Source organism: Mustela nivalis, assembly GCF_964662115.1.
Source record: "Mustela nivalis genome assembly, chromosome: 6".
Taxonomy (NCBI): domain Eukaryota; kingdom Metazoa; phylum Chordata; class Mammalia; order Carnivora; family Mustelidae; genus Mustela; species Mustela nivalis.
Genome location: NC_139025.1, coordinates 103312293 through 103337059, shown reverse-complemented (window position 1 = coordinate 103337059; position 24767 = coordinate 103312293). Strand labels below are relative to the sequence as shown.

General features: G+C 39.1%; 1 protein-coding gene across 6 annotated transcripts in view; it reads left to right on the top strand.

Moving 5' to 3' along the window:
• Positions 1–24: 24 nt before the first annotated feature.
• APH1B (aph-1 homolog B, gamma-secretase subunit) overlaps positions 25–24767 on the top strand; it is a 49638-nt gene continuing 24895 nt past the window's right edge. For 4 of the 6 annotated variants that reach the window (XR_014313408.1, XM_082737289.1, XM_082737288.1 and 1 more), the window contains exons 1-5: positions 25–718; positions 2558–2728; positions 9520–9590; positions 10892–11014; positions 23872–23999. Coding sequence is in view for 5 of the 6 variants with exons in the window: in XM_082737289.1 (XP_082593415.1) it covers positions 606–718; positions 2558–2728; positions 9520–9590; positions 10892–11014; positions 23872–23999 (606 nt within the window). In the remaining variant the exon portion in view is untranslated. The remainder of the gene's footprint in view (positions 719–2557; positions 2729–9519; positions 9591–10891; positions 11015–23871; positions 24000–24767) is intronic. The other 2 variants (XM_082737291.1, XM_082737290.1) reach the window with 1 other exon arrangement.

Here is a 24767-nt window from a genome sequence, read left to right as displayed (position 1 = left end):
TTATACCCCTTCTCCGCCCGGCCCCAGCCCCCGGCGCCCTCCGCCCCGCTCCGCCCAGCTTCCAACCCCTTCCGCTGCGTCCCAACCCCTACCTCCGCTCCGCCCTAACCCGCCCCGCGGCTCCCGCCCCCACTCCTACCTCCTCCACCGCGCCCCGCCCCTCCCACAGTTCCCTCCGCCCCTTCTCCACTTCCCTCCGCTCCTCCTCCCACTCCCTCCCAGGCTCTGCGCTCCGCTCCGCCCCACGGCTTCCAGCTCTTCACACCCGGCTTCCAACCTCCTTTGCCTTGCTCCCTTCGCCCCGCCTCCAACCCCCTCTGCCCCGCCCCAACCCCCCTCTGCGGCGCTGCGCTCCGCCCCGCCCGCTCCAGCCTCCTCTGCCCCGCCTCCAAACTCCTCCGCCTTGTCCCGCCTCCTCCGCCTTGTCCCGCCTTGTCCCGCCTCCTCCGCCTTGCTCCGCCTCCTCCGCCTTGCCCCGCCTCCGCCGCGTCTCCTCCAGCCCCTCCGCTGCTCCCTGCTCGCACCCCCGCGCCGCGCTCAGCTCTGTCAGCGCCCGGCGCACCTTGCGTCCCTGTTAGGCCTCCCGGCCGGCTTCCGCGGTCGCCATGACGGCGGCCGTGTTCTTTGGCTGCGCCTTCATTGCCTTCGGGCCTGCGCTGGCCCTCTACATCTTCACCATCGCCACCGAGCCGTTGCGCGTCATCTTCCTCATCATCGGGTGAGGCGGTTGCTCCGGGAAACCCGGACTTGGGGCTCTCCTCCCCTGCCGGAGGTAGCGGCGACCCCGGGCGTCCCCGTCAAGGGGCTCGACCTTGTGGGCTTTGGAGGGGAGAAGGGTTGGGACCGGGAGAGCCGAGATCCCGCTCCTCAGGTACTCTTCGTCCTCCGAGGGTCGGCGGGAAAAGAAAAAGAGCCCCAGGACCCCACAGGCCGGGCTTTGGGGAAGGAGCTCAGAAAACCCTGATGTATGGCTCCTGAGTTTTTGCCGAGTAGGTCTGTGGGTGGGTTCTGGTGAGTTGTGCAGCCATTAAAATTGTATGAAAAATTTGTGGGTAAGTTCAAATTTTTCATCTTTTATTTTACTGGAGGGGGTCCCTAGTTGCCCTCAGATTCTCACAGTCATCTGTAATCAATCCCAAATGGGTTAAGAGCACATTAGCCCCCGGAGCTTAGGTGCTTTAAAGCATACCCGTGCCGGACCCCTACCCCAGATCAGCCAAATCGTGATGTCTAGGGGGTGGGATTCGGGCTACGGATTTTTTTTTTTTTTTAAGCTCCCCAGGTGATTCAGGTGTAGAGCCAAAGGGTGGCAACCCGTGGCAACCCGTGAAAACACCGAAGCACCTGTCAGTGCATCTCTTTGCAGGAGCTTGGTAAATACTGAACTCTTGCGGCGAATGTGGTCATAATTCCGGTTTTCACCTGTCTGGCCGCTCTTCCGGGGCCCCTCCTCCTTCCCCTCCCCCTTTGAGATTCACTTAGTACTTGGAGAAACAACCGTGGTAGGCCAGTGATAACCACCTTTTCTGAGCTGCTTCACCTCTCACAACAGTATTGAAAGTGCCGCATCAGATAGGTCATTTTAAAAAACAATGGAGATTTGAGCAAAAAATTTGTAAAGCTTGTTATAGTCATGAAAATCCTCTGGTGTGTCGTTGAAGCCAAGCCTGGAAAGCTGACTTAGATTTCAACAGGTTTTCAACCTCTGAATTTTATACCAATCACTCCGTTAATAGAGATGTAGACTTTGGGGGGGGGGGGCAGGGTGGTGGGGGAGAGAAAGATACGTATTTGCATATGAATGGGCAAAGCACTAATGAGGAAGAGTAGCAAATAACCAGGTTTTTAGCTAGATAGTCCTTGACAGATAGTTTGCAGATGTACTTTAGAAGGAGCAGAGCCACTGGAAAAAAATGATTGCTAGGAAAAAAATCTCACATTCCTCTTGGACTGGATGTTTATCTCACCAGGGAAAATGAACCATTGATTAAGAAAAAGGGATCTAGGGGGCGCCTGGGTGGCTCAGTGGGTTAAAGCCTCTGCCCTTGGCTCAGGTCATGATCTCAGGGTCCTGGGATCAAGCCCCACATCGGGCTCTCTGCTCAGCAGGGAGCCTGCTTCCTCCTCGCTCTGCCTGCCTCTCTGCCTACTTGTGATCTGTCAAATAAATTAAAAAAAAAAAAAACCTAAATAAATAAATGTTTAAAAAAAAAATGATCCAGGGCGCCTGGGTGGCTCAGTGGGTTAAGCCGCTGCCTTCGGCTCAGGTCATGATCTCAGGGTCCTGGGATCGAGTCCCACATTGGGCTCTCTGCTCAGCAGGGAGCCTGCTTCCTCCTCTCTCTCTGCCTGCCTCTCTGCCTACTTGTGATCTCTCTCTGTCAAATAAATAAATAAAATCTTTAAAAAAAAAAAAATGATCCAGGGCATCTACTTATGAAGACCTTTTTTCCCCCTCTTATAAAAGAGTCAGGAAATCTGTTCCATCTTAAGTAGGGTTTTCTCACTTTTAAATCATTATGAATCTTATTCACTTACACCTTTCTCTATTTTTCAGAGCTTTTTTCTGGTTGGTGTCTCTGCTGTTTTCCTCCCTTTTTTGGTTCATGGCAAGAACCATCACTGACAACAAAGATGGACCAATACAGAAATATCTGCTGATCTTGGGAGTGTTGGTCTCAGTCCTTATCCAAGAAATGTTTCGGTTTGTGTATTATAAACTCTTAAAGTAAGTTAAATATTTGCTTTACTTTTTTTCCTATTTATACTTGAATTATGATTTAATAGTTTGAAACCTTAATATAGTGTGGTATTGAGGGTCTGTGCCTTCCTATAGAGTTGTAAGTCAAGGATTTGTACATTTCCAGTCTGAAAATATTGAGTATTTTTTTTAAAGATTTATTTATTTTAAAGAGTGCATTTGTGTGGTGGGGAGGGGCAGACGGAGTGGGGGAGAGAGGGAGAATCTCAAGCAGACTCCCAAGATGAGTGGAGCCCACTCATCTTGGGGCTTGTTCCCACAACCATGACTAGAGCTGAAATCAAGGGTTGGATGCCCAACCGACTGAACCACCCAGGTGCCCTGCAAATACTGAGTATTTTAACCTGTGGACATTTATTCCTTCACTCATTCAAAAAAACATTTCTTGAGAATTTACTCAGTGCCAGGCACTGTCCTAGGCACTGGGGATACAGGATGATTAAAAGACCATCCTCTGTCTTCATGGAGGTTATGGTGGAAAGAGCCAATACTGAATGAACAAGAAAATACACTGTATGCTAGAAGATAATAAGTGCCCTGCAGGAAAATAAGCTAGAGAAATAATCACTGAAATAACAAGAAAAACTGTTCCAGCTTAAAATTAATGTGTGCTTCTCTTTGCCACCACTGAAAATAAATAATTCTTATGGAGATTATGCCTACTATTATTTTGGCTGTATTAGGGGAGAACAGGGGTTTATTTTGTGATGTTTCATGTGATTTCATGTCTATAATAGAAAAATATATTTAAAAAACCATGGTTATGAGTTCTTTTTTAAGGCCAGGAAGTAGGTCATCTGTAGGATCCATGAGGACCTCACATGAAACCGTGGATTTGAAAACAGCTTGAACTTAAAACCATATTTTCTTTCAGGCAGTCATGAGGTTGGCTTTGATTACATAGTAAGCCTTAATAAAGTGATGAGTGTGCTCTTTTTATTTCTGCAAATGAGATAATTAAGGCATTCCACAAATTTCATGTATGCAATCAAGACAGAGTCTCAAAAACATCTCTTGTAATAGGCTTCTGATAATTTGTTCTTGCCAACATGCCAGGCCTTCTGTATTTTTTTACTTGTTGCTTTGAAATATTTTATCTATCTATTTATTTATTTAAAGTATGGGGGTGGGGAGGGGCAGAGGGAGAGAGAGAATCTTAAGCAGGCTCCATGCTCAATGTGGAGCTTCGTGTGGGGCTCCATCTCATAGCCCTGAGCTCATGATCTGAGCTGAAATCAAGAGTCAGAGGCTTAAACAACTGAGCTACCAGCTGCCCCTACTTGTTGCCTTTTTCTTTTTTTAAAGATTCATTTCTTTATTTTAGAGAAGAGGGTGGTGGAGGGAGAGGGGGAATCTCAAAAGGAATCCACAATGAGCAGAGATCTCATGAGATTCGATCTCATGACTGTGAGATCATGACCTGAGCTAAAATCAAGAAGAGTTGGATTCTCAACCAGTTGACCCACTCAGGCGCCCCCTGACTGGTTGCTTTTAATAATAGTGAAATTTAATAATGAAGCACTTTTAATTACAAATAGCAAGCCAGGAAGACATTGCTTAGAAGTAAAAATCTTAGAAAAAGTTTAAAAATGAAATTTCCATTAGTTTCTGAAACTATCAAAGAGCAATAACCAAGTAGGAACAATTTAAACTTCCACAAGAATATAATCCTTAATAGATGGAACATCTATTCAGCTGTGGTTGAATGTTTTGTGATATACAGCAATTACTTTAATTCCAAAATTATTTTTAACTGTACAATATATTCAGGTAATCAAAATCTCCCTCTTTCTGATCTCTGCCCCACAGAGCCAAATGAAATCTCTGTTCCATTGTTGTCATCTTGTCTCTTTCAAGGCTACACATACCTCATTCCTTTACCTGGCCCTCAGAAGATGTAGATATGGCTTCTAAACCTTTCCATCTCTTTTTTGTCAATAGACACCTGTTTTTGTTAGTGCCTGGAGTTTACCTGTGCTTAGGACCCAACACAGTACCCTTCTGTGGTCGAAGTCATACAGAGAGCAGTGGTCTTTCCCACCCTTACTTGGGTACTGTACTCTAAACTCAGTCTCAGGTTGCACTGTTTTTTTCCTGTCAGCAGTATCACTGGCTCATGTTGGTTTTGCATTTTCACATATGTTCATCCTACTTTTGGAGCAGACCTAATTTTGAATAGATTTTCACAGTTTAGGGACATGGGTTTAACAATTCCCTAGGATATTAGGTTCTAAAATCTGACTTACCTGGAATGACTAAATCTGCTGGTCTTTACCACCTTGTTTCTTTATGGATTATACCTGGCATGCAACCTTTTATTGCCACTGTCCTATGGTTCTAAAGGACTACAAGCTGAACATAGCTTGCTATTTTTAATGAGGACAGTGAGGGAGTGGGGACATACTGGAAAGGCTGTCTGTCAAGGCTCCCATGCCACCAAGTTCAGAGAAGCCTCTTTGGCCTTCTTTGGAAACCATGATTATTCCTCTGAAAGGGCCTTTGGAAATTAACAAACAGAAAATAGGACAAACCTGTACTAATAGGTGACTTGACTTCCCATTGCAAAATGCATCTTCACCAAGCCTTTGCATTATTGTAAATATTTTTCTAGCAAATTTTAAGAAATGGTGGCTGTCATGTAGTTATATGTTAAAACAAGTTTGAGAATTATTATGATACTTTATTCATGACCAACATATAAATATGTTTAACTTGCTCTCGTGCTGTACTACATTCAAACATAGGAACTTTGGTTTAATTAATATATTATCTATCTCCACTTCCAAAGTAGGTTTTCAACTTTAAAGTACTGCTCCAAGACAAACCGTAAGAGACTCTTAATGTCACAAAACAAACTGAGGGAGGCGGAGAGGTGAGGAGGGAGAGGGTGGTGGGGTTATGGACATTGAGAAGGGTATGTGCTATGGTGAGTGCTGTAAAGTGTGTAAACCTGGCGATTCACAGGCCTGTACCCCTGGGGCTAATAATACATTATATGTTTATTAAAAAAAAAAGTACTTCAATCACAGTTTTGCTATCTGAATTTGGTGCCAAGATTACAATATGAAAGTTTTTTATATAAATGAAATTGAATCAAAATATTTATCACTGCAGTCTCATAGATTTATTTCATGGGTCAGGCCTTGGGAACAAGTACTTCATCTTGAAGAATGAATAAATGAATTGTACCTTTCAGCATAGCTAAGAGCGGTACTGTGAGAAACTGGCATGTGGCCACAAGTGATAGTCCTTCCTATAGTAGTTTCTATAAAAAATCCAAATTATGGTTGCATATGTTGCCTAAAACATACATTAAACATTTTTTGACTTGAACTTTTGTAATTTAATCCAGTTTTGTCTTATAATGCTGATACCATAAATATTTCCTAATTTTAGAACATCTTCCATTTATAGAAAAAATGTTAAGATAATCATTACTACAATTTCTTTTTTTTTTTTTAAGATTTTATTTATTTATTAGAGCATGAGTCAGAGGTAGGGAAGAGCCAAGGGGGAGAGAGAAGCAGAAGATACTCCCTGCTGAGCAGGGAGCCTAGGGTGGGGCTCTATCCCAGGACCCTGAAAGCACAACCTAAGCAAAGGCAGACGGTTAACCAACTGAACCACCCAGGTGCCCACACAAAGTTTATATTTCAAAAATTGAACTTTTTCTTTTTTGTTCTTGGAAATAGTAATAAATGTAAACAGAATTTTCCCCTTCAGTAAAATGGTCAAATTAAAAACACTGTCCCAATAGCCCAACTATGGAAAGGATGTCCATCAATGGATGAATGAATAAAGAAGATGTGTGTGTGTGTGTGTGTGTGTAATGGAATATTATGCAGCCATCAAAAAGAGAAATCTTGCCATTTGCAATCACATGGATGGAACTGGAGGGTATTATGCTAAGTGAAATAAGTCAATCAGAAAAAGGCAATTATCATATGATCTCACTGATATGAGGAATTTGAGAAACAAGACAGAGGATCATCAGGGAAGGGAGGGAAAAATCAAGACAAAACCAGAGAGGGAGACAAATCTTAAGAGACTTTTTTTTTTTTTTAAAGATTTTATTTATTTATTTGACAGAGAGAGATCCCAAGTAGGCAGAGAGGCAGGCAGAGAGAGAGAGGAGGAAGCAGGCTCCCTGCTGAGCAGAGAGCCCGATGCGGGGTTCGATCCCAGGACCCTGAGATCACGACCCGAGCCGAAGGCAGTGGCTCAACCCACTGAGCCACCCAGGCGCCCCACTTTTTTTTTTTTTTTTTAAGATTTTTTAAAATTTGTTTGACAGACAGAGATCACAAGTAGGCAAGAGGCAGGCAGAGGGAGAGAGAGAAGCAGGCTCCCCGCTGAGCGGAGAGCCCGATGGGGGGCTCGATCCTAGGACCCAGGATGATGACCTGAGCCGAAGGCAGAAGCTTTAACCCACTGAGCCACCCAGACATCCCTTAAGAGACTCAATCTCAGGAAACAAACAGTTGCTGGAGTAGAAGTGGGTGGGAGAGATGAGGTGGCTGGGTTATGGACATTGGGGAGGGTATGTGCTATGGTGAATGCAGTGAATTGAGTAAGACTGATGAATCACAGACCTGTACCCCTGAAACAAATAATAAACTCTGTGTTTTTTTAAAAAATAAGAAGAAAAACACTGTCCCTTACATCATGTGTTCTATCCATCATGACCATGGAAACTAATGGTGTTTTCTACTTTTCCATTTCCTAATATTAGTGTTGAGAACTGTTTCCATAGACCTTTCCTGTCATAAACTTGCAACATAGAATGAAGAAGTTTATTAGACTTTTGAATTTATATATTTAATACATTTGTGATACCTTGCTATACCAGATAGCAAAAATGTTTTATTCATTATTGAGCAATTTATATAAAACAAATCCTCTAAAATTTGATTCTTTTGTGCCATTATGTCTACTTGTTGATAGAGATTGCTATCATATATGTCTCTCAGCTTTAGCCTTTTTTTTTTTAAGATTTTCTTTATTTATTTGACAGAGATCACAAGTAGGCAGAGAGGCAGGCAGAGAGAGAGGGGGAAGCAGGCTCCCTGCTGAGCAGATAGCCCGTTGCTGACACAGGGCTGGATTCCAGTACTCGGGGATCACGGACCTGAGCCAAGGCAGAGGCTTGGTGCCCTTTAATTAGCCTATAACAACATTCCTGTCACAGGTTATTTTATTTAGGAAAATTGAACATTTTGGTTGGTTACTGCTCCAGAGAAAGATGATACAGCCACTTAAGTTTTGATTAATGTCCTTGCTACCAAATAATGCTTATAAATGGAGTGCCCTGAAATGGCAAATTGTTTCTTTTGAGTCTAGAAAAAGGTCCTTTTCATTATTCTTATTACTACTATGGTTGAATTCTACATTGCCTTAATTTAAAGTAACCAATGGTATTTATATTTATGTAATGAATAAGCCTGCTATATTGAATACGAATACCTTGAAATTTAAATTAACACAATGCCCAGAGTATACGTATCTTCTGGTTAATCAAATTTTCTACTCTTAGAGTTAACCTAACTCATTTTGTTTCAGCCCTTGGTGAAAAATCAATCTAAAATGTTTGGTTTCTTTATTGCTTTAACAAATATACCTTTTTGTAAATACAATGTAAATATCCTTTGAGTCAGGATCATTGTTGCAGAGTTTCTAGCCAACAAATGTTAGTAATCGTGACAGTAATAGAACTGACAGCTACACCTTGCATTCCTACCTAATACATCTGCATGGGAGTAGGGACTCAAGATAAGTTTGAGAATTGTTCCCAACAGAAGCACAGATATCACTGAAGATTATTTCTTAGTGACCAGTATTCTAATGTTTCATTTAGGTATTCATTTATTGTCTTTCTAGCATCTTCTCTGATTAATTCCCCCCTGAAGCCTGATCGGGATATGAAACAAATATGTAGAATATTTTATCATCCGAAGATCATATGATTAAGTAACCCTATGAGAGCTCAGATCATGGGCATTCTAGGATTGAAGAGTAAGGAGAGATTAGCGATTATCAGTCACTGGTAGAGATGACTTTGAGAAAGTGCTTACTAAAAGAGACTTTGGAAGATGAGTATAATTTAGGTTCTACAAAATGGAAGGTAAAAGGAAGGGTAGCAAAATAGCTATAACCCTGGTGGGATTGAAGGTCTAAGTACTTCGTAAGAGGGGACAAATTCAGAGTGATAGATAGGACATTGAATTAAATATTTACTGAGCTCAGAAAATAGAACCATTGCTTTTTTTTTCTTATAAGTTCAATCCCTGATGGCTTGTTTAGTTATATTTTTCTTATTTTTTCCCCTTCTTTGTGAAAAGTCAGATAAAAGGCAAATTGGTTGGAAATTTTGGTTGATATTAGTTAATTGAAAATTTGCTGGGTTTAGTTTAAATGCATTTTGTTTTATTTTGTTTACTATTTTTAGGTTTTACTTTTATTCCAGTTACCATACAGGGTAATATTAGTTTCATTTCTGCAACGCAGTGATTCAGCACTTCATACATCACCAGTTCTCATCTCAACAAGTGTACTCCTTAATCCCTATCACCTATTTAGCCCATCCCCCAGCCACTTCCCCTGGGGTAACCATCTGTTCTCTATAGTTAAGACTCTTTAAATGAATTTTAGATTTAAGGTATAACCTGAGCAGAAGCCTCAATAAGTAGATTTTGAAATACCTTGTGTATTTTCCTGATATACTGCTTTTCCTTTTAAAAAATTGTGTGGTTTTATTTTAGAAAAGCCAGCGAGGGTTTGAAGACTATAAACCCAGATGAGACAGCACCTTCTATGCGATTGCTGGCCTATGGTAAGTTGGAACTGCATGGTGTCATTAAGAGAAAAAGCCAGATTTGACATAAAAGCCATTTTTATTTTTTATATCTTTGTAGTTTTGTGTTTTCTGTTTTTTTTGTTTGTTTGTTTGTTTTTGTTTTGTTTTTGTTTTTTTGACAGAGATTACAAGCAGACAGAGAGAGAGAGGGAGGGGGAAGCAGGCTCACTGCTGAGCAGAACAGATCAATGTGGGGCTCGATCCCAGGACCCTGAGATCATGACCTGAACTGAAGGCAGAGGCTTTAACCCACTGAGCCACCCAGGCACCCCTGGTTTGTTTTTTTAGGAGAAAGATTTACCCATTTGAGAGAGAGAGAGTGCTTGCACAAGGTAGCCATGGGAGAGGAACAGAGGGAGAGGAAGAGGGAAAGAGAAAATCTCTAGCAGACTCCCCACGGAACATGGAGCGCAATGTGGGGCTTGATCCAATCCCATGACCCTGAGATCATGACCTGAGCCAAAATCAAGAGTCAGAGACTTAACAGACTGAGCCCCCTAGGCACACCATCTTTGTAGATTTTAAATAGTATTTTATTATTGCCTTGACCTTTTGGTGCACATTATTTGTTTTTCTAGCTTTCCAGGACTGTTATGTAAAGGGAAATAATTACAGGTGACCTGTATGTTCATTAAATAGTTGACCAGGTTTGAAAGTTGGGCTTTTAATATGCATATACTCTAGTTAAGTTTTTAATATGCTTTTAATACTCTAGTTAAGCTTTTAAGTATTGTTACTATTTTCTCCGTTGGGTTGTTACCCTAACTTTGGCTCTGATAGGAGGACTTTCTATATTAATATAGTTAATATCTCTGCAGGATTTTCTTTTAGAATTATGTTTTAAGATTGGTTCTAGATCCCTAAATTGAGTCAACCTAGTTTGACCCAGAAATTACTTTCTACTATAGACAGTCATCCCTCAAGCTTGGTTCCAGTTTCAAGCCCTCATACTTAATTCTACGGACTGTAATCATAAACCAAAGCCAGAACTGCAGCATTGTGTCCTCTCTCACCTATTGTTTCTGTGCCTTTTTAGATCTTTTTCTTTTTTCATTTCTCTGCTATATTCCACTGTTCATTTCCCTTCACTTCCCTATTTACATCCTTTTCTGTTTATCATTTCGCCAAGCACAATTTTCCCTGCGCCAGCCTTCCACTGTTTCTCCAGCAGCACATATACCGTTTGCCTGTCAAAATAGTGTTCTCTAGTCCTTGGAAACTTGATTTGAAGAGAAATCTTGGCGTGAAAAGGGTCTAACGTGTTTCTTCCTCTTTAGTTTCTGGCTTAGGCTTTGGAATCATGAGTGGAGTATTTGCCTTTGTAAATACCCTTTCTGACTCCTTGGGACCAGGCACAGTGGGCATTCATGGAGACTCTCCCCAGTTCTTCCTAAATTCAGGTATGTGCCAATTAGATGTGAATATTCAATCTTCTGGTCTAAATAATCATCCTTATTTGAGTTCTCTGCCTTAGGAATTCACAATTTAAATTTATAGGATAACTTGTAAAGGGAAAATACTATTAAATAGCAGAAGTAAAGGATGTAGGAAAATAAAAATTTTGGTTAGAGTATTTTAGAATTTTAGGGTAGAATTTAGCATATATAAAATTTATTTTTATTTTGCTATACTAATAATGTTGAATGTGTAGTTGATGTATTATAAGTGAATTTTTATAGGTTTTATGCCTTTTTGTTTTTATTGGTTTGCCTTTATCTTCAGTAAAAGCCTTAGTCTTTAATTTGACATCTTGGCCCACTTTTGGGATAGGCAGTATAACTGAATTTTGAAATTGAGAAGGGGAAAAATGTTTCTTATTTAATGTAAAGTAATGTTATGCATCTAAAATGTACATTTAAACATATCTGTGTCATTTAACAACTGATCTTCCCTTTTTCTTAAAAACTAGAACATTAAGAGAGAACTTAGAGTCCCTTGTTTCTCATAGTTTTTCCCCCACAGGTAACTATTGCCCTGATTTTGTGTTATCAATTCCTTAGGTTAACCAGGTTTGAAAGCTAGGATTTTAACATATATACATGCTTTGTTTTGAAGGTAAAACATGAAACTTTTACCTTCATATATATATCTGAAAAAATTAATAGTTTTCCTGCTTTTGAACATTTAAGAATAAATCATGCTGTATTCTTTGAAAAAATAAGTTGAGAGGAAAAAATGATAATACATGAAATGACCTTTTATCCAAAAATGTAGGAAAGGATCAACTCATTTCAAACTGCTTTTCATCCACCACGCAAAAATTATCATCATGAGGCAGTGATCATGCATTTGACAGTTGTAATGTACATAATTGACATAAAATTTCTCTTAAATTTCTGAGAGGATTCTTTTAAAAGTAGTTTTAAGAAAATTCTGCTGTGTTTTTTGTTATCTCCACAATTTATATTATTAAATTAAGTGGCCCCCCACGCACATATCCTATTAATTATTATTTATTTAACATCTATACTAAAGGAATTTCTGTCCTCAAGGAGCTTACCCTCTAATAGAGAAAATAAGACTAAACACAAGTGAGTAACTATTTTAGTATAGTTTAAGATAATAAGAGAATCAGGTAAAGAAATTGTGCCCAGATTTTAAAAACTGCTGCATTAGTTTATAGTCATCCTGCTGCTATGGTGATCCCTAACCCCGTTGGACTCGTGTTCCTCATTTTAGTCTAGGCCTTGGTATCTCCTGTCTGCATTACTTCCGTCAACCCCCAACCGGTTAGTCTTTCCTCAACATACTTTCATGTGAATCTGGCATGTACTCAGCCACCAAAATGATCTTCCTTGTACAAAAATGTATAATGACTTTCCAAGGACTATTCTTTGTAAGGACTGAGTCACAGCCCATTACATCTGACTACAAGTTCATGGGTTGGACTTATTTAGTGGTGCTTCCAATAAAGCAAATTTTCTTCATTTTAAGCATTCCATAATTAGAACATTTCTGACAGTTTTTTGATGAATTATAATAATGAGTGTTAGGTTTTTAGAACAAATGTAATGTTAATAGCTAACATCTGTTAGAGTCCAATATAAATAAATAGAACATAATCAGGAGGGGTATTACTGCTACAGTTTTCTATAATTTCTGAAATTGGTCTATTATACTGCTACATGTACAATTTTCTTTTGGCTCCAGTAGCATTCTCCTAATGGAATTTATTTTTCTGCTAGCTTCTTTCACTAGATGGTGCTAATCCCCTTCATAAGACTAGCTTAAAGTGATTCTTTTGGAGGAAAGTAAAAGAAGGATGTGCTAGCAGTTTGGGGGTTGTATTTACAATTTCTATAAATTCAAGGGGAAAATGCAATATTCAGAAGAAAATAAAATGTTTTAATGTCTTTAGCTTTTAGGATAGCCGGCTGATCATGCTATGAATATATACTTATAGAGTGAAAGAACATTTGTTTTATTATATGCAAGAGTTTATATAGCATTATTCTTTGGAGCATGAACTTTGAATTATACATTTAAGAAGTTACTTTTCATTGCATTTTAAAATAATAATCCCAAATTTGTATATATTTGTGTTTATTATATATATTATAGCTAATGTTGTTACAACTTATTTAGGCATGAGCTCATTTGTAACTTGTCAGTTAAATCTGCAAGTTTATATGTTTATCATATTTCATTACAAATGCCTAACTAGTTATCAGAATAAATAAGGTCTATGGGGTTACTTATAGTATATTTATGTTAGTATCAGAGAGACACTGTATGATACTTGTGTGTACATAGATTTTCATGTTACAAGTAGGTATAGTTTATCAATAATATGTATGTATAAGTTAATTATTTTTTATTTGTAGTTGTGTAGCAGGGTAATATTAACTTTCTTGGAATCATTACCATTTCTTAGTAATGCTATATAAAGGCAAAAGTATGGAAATTGGAGTCCTAAATTCAAGTCTTATTCTGGTTCATTAATTTAGTATTTTGGTCAAGTTCGTTTGATTGTTTAATCACTCATTCCACACATTAATATTAAGTATTTGTGTTAAACAGAAGTTATACCAAGCTATGACAGTACAGTTTAGTTAATGCCTGTACTTTCCACTCACAGTGGGGAATAAAGTGTGGGTTAAAGACAAACAGCTAATTATAATTAAGTGTGCTAAATGCTGTGAGGAGGAAGAGCTGTGAGCACACAGAAGTCAAGCTCTAACTCACACTCAGGTGGTAATGTGCTTCTGTTCTGTAGTGCTTCCTGCGCTTGTAATTAATTGGTTAGCTGTGTAGTTACTTAAGTTTTTCCAGCCAGATGCTAAGCCTTTTAAGTGCAAGGACTGTGTGTGTTTTGTTCACCCCAGCACCTTTTAGAGTCCTTTACTGCTAGATGGACTCAAATATTGATTCATAAAATGAAAGCTAGGCACAGCTTATGGAGGAAGTGCTATTTGACTAGAAACTGAAAGGATGAATAATAGCTAGGCCAGCAAAAGAAGGAGGTTGTCAGGGAGGAATGTTCCTGGTGGAGGGAAGAGGTGTCTTTCCTACTGGCCTAGAGTTAAGAAAGACATTGTTCACTGCACTTCTGTCTAACCCTCAATTTCCTCATCTTTCAGGAAGAACAAAAATAATACCTAGCTCAGAATTGTAATGAATTAACTGAAATTAATTTAGAGAGTTTATATTTAAGTGATTTAATAAACTTTAAAATGGCCTAAAGATAAAGAATTTGGTTCTTATCAGGGTAGAGAATTTGGTTCTTGAAATTAAAAAACAGAATTTAGAGGATAATTTCTTTATGTGGAATCTGGGTTTATCACTCTGAATTGCCTCTCATGCTTTTTTTTTTTAGGATTTTTTATTTATTTGTCAGAGAGAGAGAGTACAGGTAGGGGGGGCAGCAGAGGCAGAGGGAGATACAGGCTCCTCACTGAGTAAGAAGCCTCAATCCCAGGCCCCTGGGATCCTGACCTGAGCCAAAGGCAAATACCTTACCAACTGAGCCACCCAGGCATCCCCTCCTTGTCTTATGCTTTAGAAGAAAAATGTCTTTAACTACTACTCAGTAGGGAAGGGAAGCTAGTATTTTATTTTTAAAACTTTCCCAAATCAGGGCACTGGGATGACTCAGTCAGTTGACTGTCTGACTCTTGATTTCAGCGCAGGTCATGATCTCAGGGTCAGCAGATCAAGCCCCACGTTGTTGGGCTTCATGCTCAGCAGGGAAATCTCCCGCTCCTTCTGCCCCTCACCTTGCTCATGTCTGTGATGTGCTTGAACACGGGTGTACATCTCTTTCTCTCAAATCTTTAAGAAAAACCAAAACTTTCCCAAATCATTTCATTTATATTTTCTTGGCAGTGCTCCTCTCTAGGTAAGGTTTTAAATTCTTTAGCCATTCACTAGGAGAAATCAATATAGGTCAGACCCCATGTGGAGTATCATATTCAGTTCTGAGCATTGTGATTTAACAGGAGTACTGAAGGACTAAAATTGGTACAGAAGAACAGTGTGAGTATGGTGAAACACCTAGAAGCAGTATCTTATGGTGACTGATCAAAGTAAGAGGAATGTTGAACTTGAGGGAAAATAAAAGTAAGAGGAATATAGGAGATTCCATTTTTCCCAATTTGTCATTCCCTTTTATAGAATTATACATCCACACCCTTGTATGGCCTCATGGTGGCCAGGATGTACTTCCCTGCCCCTGAGATTGAACTCAGTTAATTAGGGAACATAAGGAAATCAGAAGCTCAATTACTACTTGGATGGTTGTGCCTGCGTTTTTGGACTTATGAGAACATGTCCTACATCGTTAATGCCTACTTGACCTTGACCCCAGAGTGAACATATATAGAGCAGACCTGTGTGCAGCAGCAATGAGGAGTAAAACCCAGCCGTACCAGCAGTCTACAGCAGTGCAGCCCGGTTGAGCCCAGCCATATTCAGCCAAAGTGCAGTCAACCCTCTGACCAATGAGCATGAGAATAAATTCTTGGTGTTGTAACCCAGTGAGTTACTTTTTTCATTCATTCATTTTTTTACTGCAATATTTTAAGTATAATCTTTGTAGTATGTCAAGTTGGTTACATGTTTAGACTTTTAAATGAAGGCTCTTTGTAAGTTTCTTTGATAACTACATCAACAATTCTAAAGTAGTAGGAAAAAATATAACATCTGTTAATGACACAAGGAAAATTTTTAACAATAGAGCTTAATCTGCAATTCTTACTCTTTTTGGAATGTATTAAAATCTTAATTTCTTATAATAAATTATCATAACTAACTGCCACTGCTTATGACACAGGGATATTCCATATGCTGTACTATGTCATCAGTGTTGTCATAAAATATATTTTTTCATTATGTGTTTTCATTCTATCAGTAACTGAGAATGGAAAATTATGCTTTGGGTTTGTCCTTTCTCTAAATCTTGGCTTGTTAGAGACCAGCAGCCTGGGATATGTTCCCATGTGTGCAGAGCGCAGGTAGCTGCCTTCATGCAGTGTGCAAACAGGCAGCTCAGTGGATGGCTTCACAGGGTTTGGCTAAAGGAATGACGCAGGCTGTGGCTCTTTGAGATATGTTCCTGTCCACTCTTCGAAACACTGCTGTCTCTCTCATCACACGGCTGAGTGGCCAGCCCCTGTGCAGCTCAGGCAGTCTGATGGCTTCTGCTTCTCATTTCTTCTTCATGTGTGAGTCTGTCATTTTCTTCATCTACTGCTACCTTTAATTTTTTTGTTTTTTGGGTTTAGTTTTTTTTTTTTTTCTTCTTAGAGAAACTCCCAGGTATATTTTTCTTAGTAGTGAGGGGCAGGATACTGTGTATGGATGATTTGCACTAGAAAGAAGTAACATTTTTGGAATATCATCTAGCATAGTTTCTTCTTTCATTCAGTCCAATAGGAATATATATTTTATCCATTATATCTAATATTTACAGTTTGAAAGGGAGAGAAAAACTACCTTGTTTTCAACTTTATTGATTAGTCTGGCATTCCTCAACCACCCCAGCTTGATGCTGTGAAGCTCCGTGGCTCTTTTGGGAGCATTTGCATCTGTTCAGTGCCTACTTCTCATCAGCAAGGATGCTCTTCACTGCTGATACCACTTGTACCAGTTGACTCCTCTACCTCCCCTCATTTCTTCCAAAGAGAACTAGAATGTTCACATCAGGGCTGCTGCATTGCACAATTCCTGGGGAAATCATTCACATTGTAATGTGTTTCATTGAGGTACTCTGAGGTTTTCCATTGCTATTCCTGGAGGATGTTTTAGCCAAGTTCCTGAGACCAGACTTTTTGTATTGTATACATAAATGTTCAGAAATCTTTATGGTTCTTTTTTAAGGAATCAATCCAACCTTAAAGTTTATTTTAAAGAATAGATTTATTTGGTTTTATCAGCTTTTTCATTATGCTAAAGTTCTTCACCACAAATTAAGTTGAATATTTTGATTCACAAAGAATTACTTAGATATTAACTTTGAATAGTGAATATTTCAATCTTGAGATTAAAGTCCTGGTTTCAGATGGTAGGCTGTTTTTCCATATCTAGGGGAATTTTTTTCTCCTTATATATTCAGTGAAATAATGATTTGAAAGACTGTTGACTTCTCTTCAGAAATTCTGGCAGACAGAAGACAGTGGAACAACATCTTTAAATGATGTACCTCTGAAATCTTCCTCCTTTCAGTTGATGCCCTTCCTGTTGCATAGGCCAAAATCTTTGAAGCGGTTCCTGATTCTCCCCTTTTCTTATAACTCACATCCAATCCAAGTGCAGATCTTATCTCCAATTTTCATTTAATCTCCATCCAGGTTCTTTTGTGCTTGGTTTTGTTTTATATTGGCATCATGGTTTGAGGTCTTGTTTGGAGCAAACACTTAAAGGAAAGATAAATCTGATGGAGATGAAACTATTCTAGGCCAGAAACAAACATGGAAACATCCTAGTTAATTTCATAAAGCCAACACAGCATTAATACAAAGCAGTAGGAGCCTGAGAGCCCACACTCCCTGCACACTGCTAGAAGATGGGTTCCCCATTAGAGATTTATACCCTAGGTATAAATCCAATGCTCCCAATGGCAGCAATAGCCAATAACTTTTTTTTCTTTTTAAAGATTTGATTTTTTAAGTAAACTCTACACCCAATGTGGGGCTCAAACTCACAACCCCAAGATCAAGAGTCAGATGCTCCACTGAGTGAGCCAGACAGGTACCCCATGCTATAGTGAATGTAACTGTTGGCATGGTTTGTTACACACCATTTTGGTGATGATAGCTGAGTAATACAGAGAGTTTCATTTTTTAATTTTTTTATTAACATATAATATATTATTAGCCCCAGGGGTACAGATCTGTGAATCGCCAGGTTTACACACTTCACAGCACTCACCATAGCACATACCCTCCCCAATGTCCATAACCCCACCACCCTTTCCCTCCCCACCTCCCTCCAGCAACCCTCAGTTTGTTTTGTGAGATTAAGAGTCTCTTATGGTTTGTCTCCCTCCTGGTCCCATCTTGTTTCATTTATTCTTTTCCTACTCCAAACCCCCCACGTTGCATCTCCCCTTCCTCATATCAGGGAGATCATATGATAGTTGTCTTTCTCTGATTGACTTATTTCACTCAGCATAATACCCTCTAGTTCTATCCACATCATTGCAAATGGCAAGATTTCATTTCTTTTGATGGCTGCATAGTATCCTACATCTTCTTCATCCATTCATCTATTGATGGACATCTAGGTTCTTTCCATAGTTTGGCTATTGTGGACATTGCTGCTATAAACATTCGGGTGCACATGCTCCTTCGGATCACTACATTTCTATTTTTAGGGTAAATACCCAATAGTGCAATTGCTGTGTCGTAGGGTAGCTCTCAATTTTTTTTTTTTAAATGTGCCACATGTGGGAAAAAAAGAGTTGACTTGTGTTTCTTCAAAAAGCCTTCCTAGGATCAACAAGCAGCAGTTGGAGCAGGGCTTGTCTTTGGCATTATTGACATTTGGGGTCAGGTAATTCGTTTTTGGCAGGAGATGGAGGGGTGTTTTGTATAGTGTAGGGTATTTGACAGCATCACTGGCCTCTATCTTTTAGATGCCAGAAGTACCCCACCGCCAGTTGTGGCAACCAAAAATGTCTAAAAATATTGACAAATGCTCTCTGGGGGCAAAAATTGCCTCACTTATGAATCATTGAGTTAGAAGGCAGATTTGGGTTCAGTTTGAGAAGGAACTTTCCCACAGCGACTGTTGTAATCAAGTAAACTTCTAACTGGATTTGAAGTGGATCCTGTGGGATTTATTTTTTCATTGCTTACAGATTAGATCAGAAACCATCTAATAGGCCTCCCAGTGCTGACTCTCCACACTGATGAACTAATCTGAAGAGAGAATTTCATCATTCCTTAACATATGCTAGGGAGACTTAAAATAATATTTTTGGCCATCTGTTCAGCTCATAAACATACTTTAGAAGCACTTTCATAAATATGAGATGATAAATGCTATTTACACACCAATAATTATTCAGATTGCTTTCAGAATACCTCCTTTATGATCTGACTGTTGTTAGAAGACAGTATTACACCTTTCTTATTGCTATGTAGTATGAGATGGTTTTCAAGGTATCTTTTTTAAATCTTGGAGAATGTTATTTGATTAGTAATATATATATACTTCTATATTATAATAACAAGGTCACAAAATTGTCATGCTTTTTTTTTTTTTTAAAGATTTTATTTATTTATTTGACAGAGAGAAATTACAAGTACACTGAGAGGCAGGCAGAGAGAGAGAGAGAGAAGGAAGCAGGCTCCCTGCTGAGCAGAGAGCCCGACGCGGGACTCGATCCCAGGACCCTGAGATCATGACCTGAGCCGAAGGCAGCGGCTTAACCCACTGAGCCACCCAGGCGCCCCAATTGTCATGCTTTTTAAAGCAAAAATTTTAAGTTAAATCCCTATTATGGGAAGGGCATTGTCAAAAATATTTAGTTCTGTAGCTAGGCCATTGGAGATCCTTTAAGAATCCAGAGTTTCTATAACCAAGAGGTATGGAGGAGCGTCCTTCACTGCACAGAACCTTGACAGCCCAGACTCTTCTCAGAAAAAGAAGCCAGAAGCTCATTAGTAATCATATCCTGTCTCTAGGCAGTTGAGGCTAACCATTGGCTTTGCAAAGTCTTCCTCTACCTGTTGCTGCTACCACCTAGCAGCCACCCTTGGCTCTCTCTGGCATAGTTAGAGATTCTATTAAGTTGTCAGAGGAAGACAGGTGATAGTTTCTGTACTGGTAGGATCTGGTGTTAGAATCAGTAGCTGTCTTAGGCCGTTATCTTTGCAAGGACAGAAAAGTAAGTATTAGGAATAAGGAAGAGAGAGACAAGCATGAAAATGACGATGTTTGTCGGTCTCTGTGTTAAAACATTTGGAGTATATTCAAGGAGAAAGAACCAAATCGTAAATGTAGGCTCTTTTTTTTTTTTTTTTTAATTTTAAAGACTTATTTATTGCTTTGAGAGAGAGAGAGAGCAGGAGTGAGAGGAGCAGAAGGGGAAGGAGATAGAATTCTAACTGCAGACTCCATGCTGAGAGCAGAGGCCAATATAGGGCTGTATCCCAGGACTCTGATTCCAGGAATCTGAATTCGAAATCAAGAGTCAGATACTCAACTGACTGAGCCGCACAGGTGTTCCCAACTAACTATAGCTTCTTAAAGATAACTCTGAAACATTTTGCTTAGAAATAGGTTAAAATAAAACATTCTTTACCAAGAGGATTTGACTTAAAAGATTGTTAGAAGTTCATTATCAAATTGACAGCTATAATTTCACAAACAGATGTACAATACTTGTTAGACTCGTTCAGATTTATTTCTTTTTTTTTCTGTTCAGATTTCTTTCTTAACTCCCTTCCACCCTCCTTCCTTCTCTTCCCTTCCTTGCTCCCTTCCCTTCCTCCCTTCCTTCCTCCCCTCCTTTCTTTCTTGTCTTTCTTTCTCCCTTTCTCTCTTTCATTCTTTCTTCTCTTTTAGAGAGAGCGCATGGGGTGAGGGAGAGAGAATCTTAAGCAGGCCCCACATGCCCAGAGCCTCTCACAGAGCTCGATCCCCCAACCCTAAGATCATGACCTGAGCTGAAATCAAGTCAAACGTTTAACTGACTGAGCCACCTAGGCAACCCAGATTTGTTCAGATTTCTGATTAATGTTCCAAAACATTAGAAATTAGGGAAGCTCCTTTTATTATTCTGGAATATAAATGAATTGTGATTTTTTATAATGAATTTGGAGGGTTTTTTTCTACTTTTACAAATATTAGAACAAAGCAAATTTTATAGAGTTAGATTTACTGAAGGACTTTTAGAATTTTTTAGTTAGGAACATGAAATGAGAGAGTTTTAGTAATTAAAAGATAGTTTCCTAGAGATACTATTAGCAAATCTTCATTTCTAATTGGAATTAATTCCATTTACCGGAGAAAAGTAACAAAATTGTATGTACCTCTAGCTCCTGTGTGTGGCGGAATAGATCTTCAAGCCTCTGTTTCTGTTGGACCTCTGACCAGTTGCAGAGGGAATAAAGAATGAATCCTAATATTCTAAATGGCATGTTGTAGTAGTAAAGTCTTAGGACGATATGGCAGCCAGCCAGAAATTAATGCCAGCAGAATAAATAAGCAGTCAAGTAAGAACTTACAGTGTTTCAACAAATGTCTGGGAGATCCCCTTTGGATACTGTGTTAATAAAACAATAAACTGAAAGGATGAGGCAGAGTTCCATGAGATTGTGTTTTGTGCACCGTGATTGTGCACGGTGATAGCCCCAGTGCCCCAAAGAGTGTTTATCATAGTGGATACCAAATAAGTACTTGTTGTATGCAATGAGGAAAGAGAGGAGGAAGAAAATAAACATAAAAGTAACACAAGGTCGGAGAAAGAAATAATCTGTAAGAGTGAAGAAGAGTACATTTTCAAACAATGCACACTACCCACACTACTACTGCTACTCTGCCTCATTTTCCCGCCTGATGGTACAGCTCACTAAAGGCCCTGCCATACTCATCTTTGAATCCAGAGACTGTGGTACATAGTAGTAGTATTTATTGAAAAGCCGAGGTTTACAAAACACTGTTCTTCCCTGCAACCGCCCTTTGAGGTATTATTGTCCCTGTTTTAGAAATAAAGGAAACAGAAGGTGAAAGAGGTTACATAGTTTGCCCAAAGCCACACTGTGGAGCCTGCATTCCATCTCGAGATTGTGTAACTCCCGAGCCCTAGTACAAAATCTTCAGGCCAGACTATCCAGGTGCTCAGCAAATGTGTGCCGAGGGTTCTTAAAAAAGTGAAGAGTGGGTGTCAGAAAGAACTCACTAAGGAGATGGCATTAAGCTAGATCTTAAAGTAAGATTTGGATGTTGTGAGATGGCAGGGGGATGATGAGTATTCAGGCAGAAGGACAGTCAGTTAAAAAAATAAGTAAAAGCACAGAGACAGAGAGTATAAGATTTCTGGCTTTCTGCCATGTAGGCTGTATTTGAAGATTAGTTAAGAATAATAATTTGGGGGGCGCCTGGGTGGCTCAGTGGGTTAAGCCACTGCCTTCGGCTCAGGTCATGATCTCAGGGTCCTGGAGTCGAGTCCCGCATCGGGCTCTCTGCTCAGCAGGGAGCCTGCTTCCCTCTCTCTCTCTCTGCCTGCCTCTCCATCTACTTGTGATCTCTCTCTGTCAAATAAATAAATAAAATCTTAAAAAAAAAAAAAAGAATAATAATTTGGTTCTAGGTTATAGAGGGCCTTGGATGATAATCTGAGACATTTGGACTTTACTTTGGATACAGTATCAAGTCATCCAAAATGTTTTTTAGCAGGAAAGTGCCTTAGGTCATTTGAATTTTAGTCTACCCTCATCCCAAAGTTATATATTTTTAAAATCCCTCCTCTACTTAAAGTATTTACCACCACTGACTGAAATGATGGCACTCTGTCACTAGATAGAACACATCACTTTCCTCCAATCAGAGTAGTTATATCCTTTTAATATTGTTTTTGGATGTTTTTGACTTTGTATAAATAATGGGCATCTTCCCTCAATATGGTTCCCCCCCCCCCTCAGCATTACATTCTTGAGATCATTTGTATTATAGATCATATACCATTGTGTGAATACAACACAAGTCATCCATTCTTGGTAATGATGAAAATTTTTTGTTATTACAAACAATGCTGATATAAATCTAATTGTGCAAATGTGTTAGTTTTTCCAGAGCAATAGTTCTCAAATTTGACTACTTTGGAATCACTCTGAGGGCTGTTTAAACACTAGTTGTTAAGCTCATTGTTTGATTCAGGAGGTCTGGGGTGGATCCCAAGAATTTGCATTCCTAACAAGTTCTCAGGTACTAGTGATCTTTTGATCTAAGAACCAATTTCTTCAGAGTATAGATGTAGCTGTGGAATTGCTGGAATGAAATAGAGAATACATATTCTCAACTTTACTGGGTAATGCCAGATTGTTTTCCTATCTGCAGTGTGAAAGAGAATTGTCAGACTTGAATTTTTGCCAGATTGGTGGGTGTTAATTGTATCTTAATATGTGACTGAAAACGAAAATTGATATGCCCTTTTTTTCATATTAAAGCTTTCAGAATATGCGGAAATTGCCCATTTTAAATAATGTTTCCAAGGTAGAAAAGAAATGTGCACGCGCGCACACACACACACACACACACTCACTCTCTCTCTCTCTTCCACAGAAAAACCTGGTTGTGCTGATCAGATTCAGTTTGAGTTGCCTAAGAAGAATCTAAGATAATTATTGCAATTTTTAATATTTTTATACTTCCATTAGCATTTTTTTTAAAGGAAAGAACACAGGAGAAATTTCAGCTTGGTGAGAAGATTTGTTTAAATTGAAGATAATCCACTTAATTCAGGAAAGTGCAGAAGGCTAATTTGGAAAGATTTGACTAGATACTATGCTAGTTTTATTCCCTTCCTTAGCAAAACTTCTTGGAAGTCAGTCCAAGCTGCCTTTGGTTTAATAGGTTCACATTCTCGATTACAAGCTGCTGCAGAGCTGACCCTGTGTTCAGAAGTTTTGCTTTCCAAGTTACTAGTTGAGCAAATATGTGCCAGTATCCTGGTTCTGGCAGGTGGTGTTTGAACTCTCACAGTGGTGTGGTGTGGTGTACCCCAAGAGCTTGTGTATCATGAGCAGGTGGTCAGTGGGCTTTGGTATGTGTTGTCTGTATGACTGGACATTAATGGATGACTATCTTTCAGCTTTCATGACGCTGGTTATCATATTGCTGCACGTGTTCTGGGGTATCATATTTTTTGATGGCTGTGAGAAGAAAAAGTGGTCTTCCCTTCTTGTAGTTCTGCTGACACATCTGCTGGTGTCTGCCCTGGTGAGTATTGCCACTGTCCTCACATTGTTTTTTGGAACTCAAGTCCCCATATCTAAAATGGTAGGTTCTACACTAAATGAAATACAAACTCAGTGTCAAATGAAGAAATTCCAAAAAGTTGATGACTGAGTGAATGAGTGAAAGGTAGATAAATAAATCATCTCTCTTCCTACAGAAAGAAACCTATTAATTTGTTGGTTGATTTCATTAAAGATTTCTTTCTTTGTACCTTTCTTTTATGGGTATAGTCAAACCTGAAGTAGTCTTGTATTATGCTTATGTTAGGTAACACATCTTAAACAATTTCCATGATATTATAAACCCTTTTAATATGTAAATTTTAATAGCCTTATATTATTATATAAAAATTATATTACAGTTTGCTTAATTGATTGATCATTTATTTTTCTACCTTTGCTTTTTATAATGCTATCTTAAACATCTTTGTACATGGAAGTTTTTCAATATGATATTTAGCTTCCAAGGAATGAAAATATTAAATGGTATGAGTATATTTGAAGTCCTTGATGTCCATTGCTAAAATACTCTTCACAAAGTTTGTACCATTTTTGTTCATTCTGATCAATAACAGGAGTGCCCAGTTACCCCCTCCACAGTGAAATTATGCCAGTTTTCTAAATAAAATTTAAAAAGAAAACTTGACTTGATATGCTTTTTAAGAAATATTTAATGCTTTGGGTCTGACTTTTATTGTAATTTGTCATATATTTATATCAGAATTATCCCCAGACCTTGTCCAGACCCTTA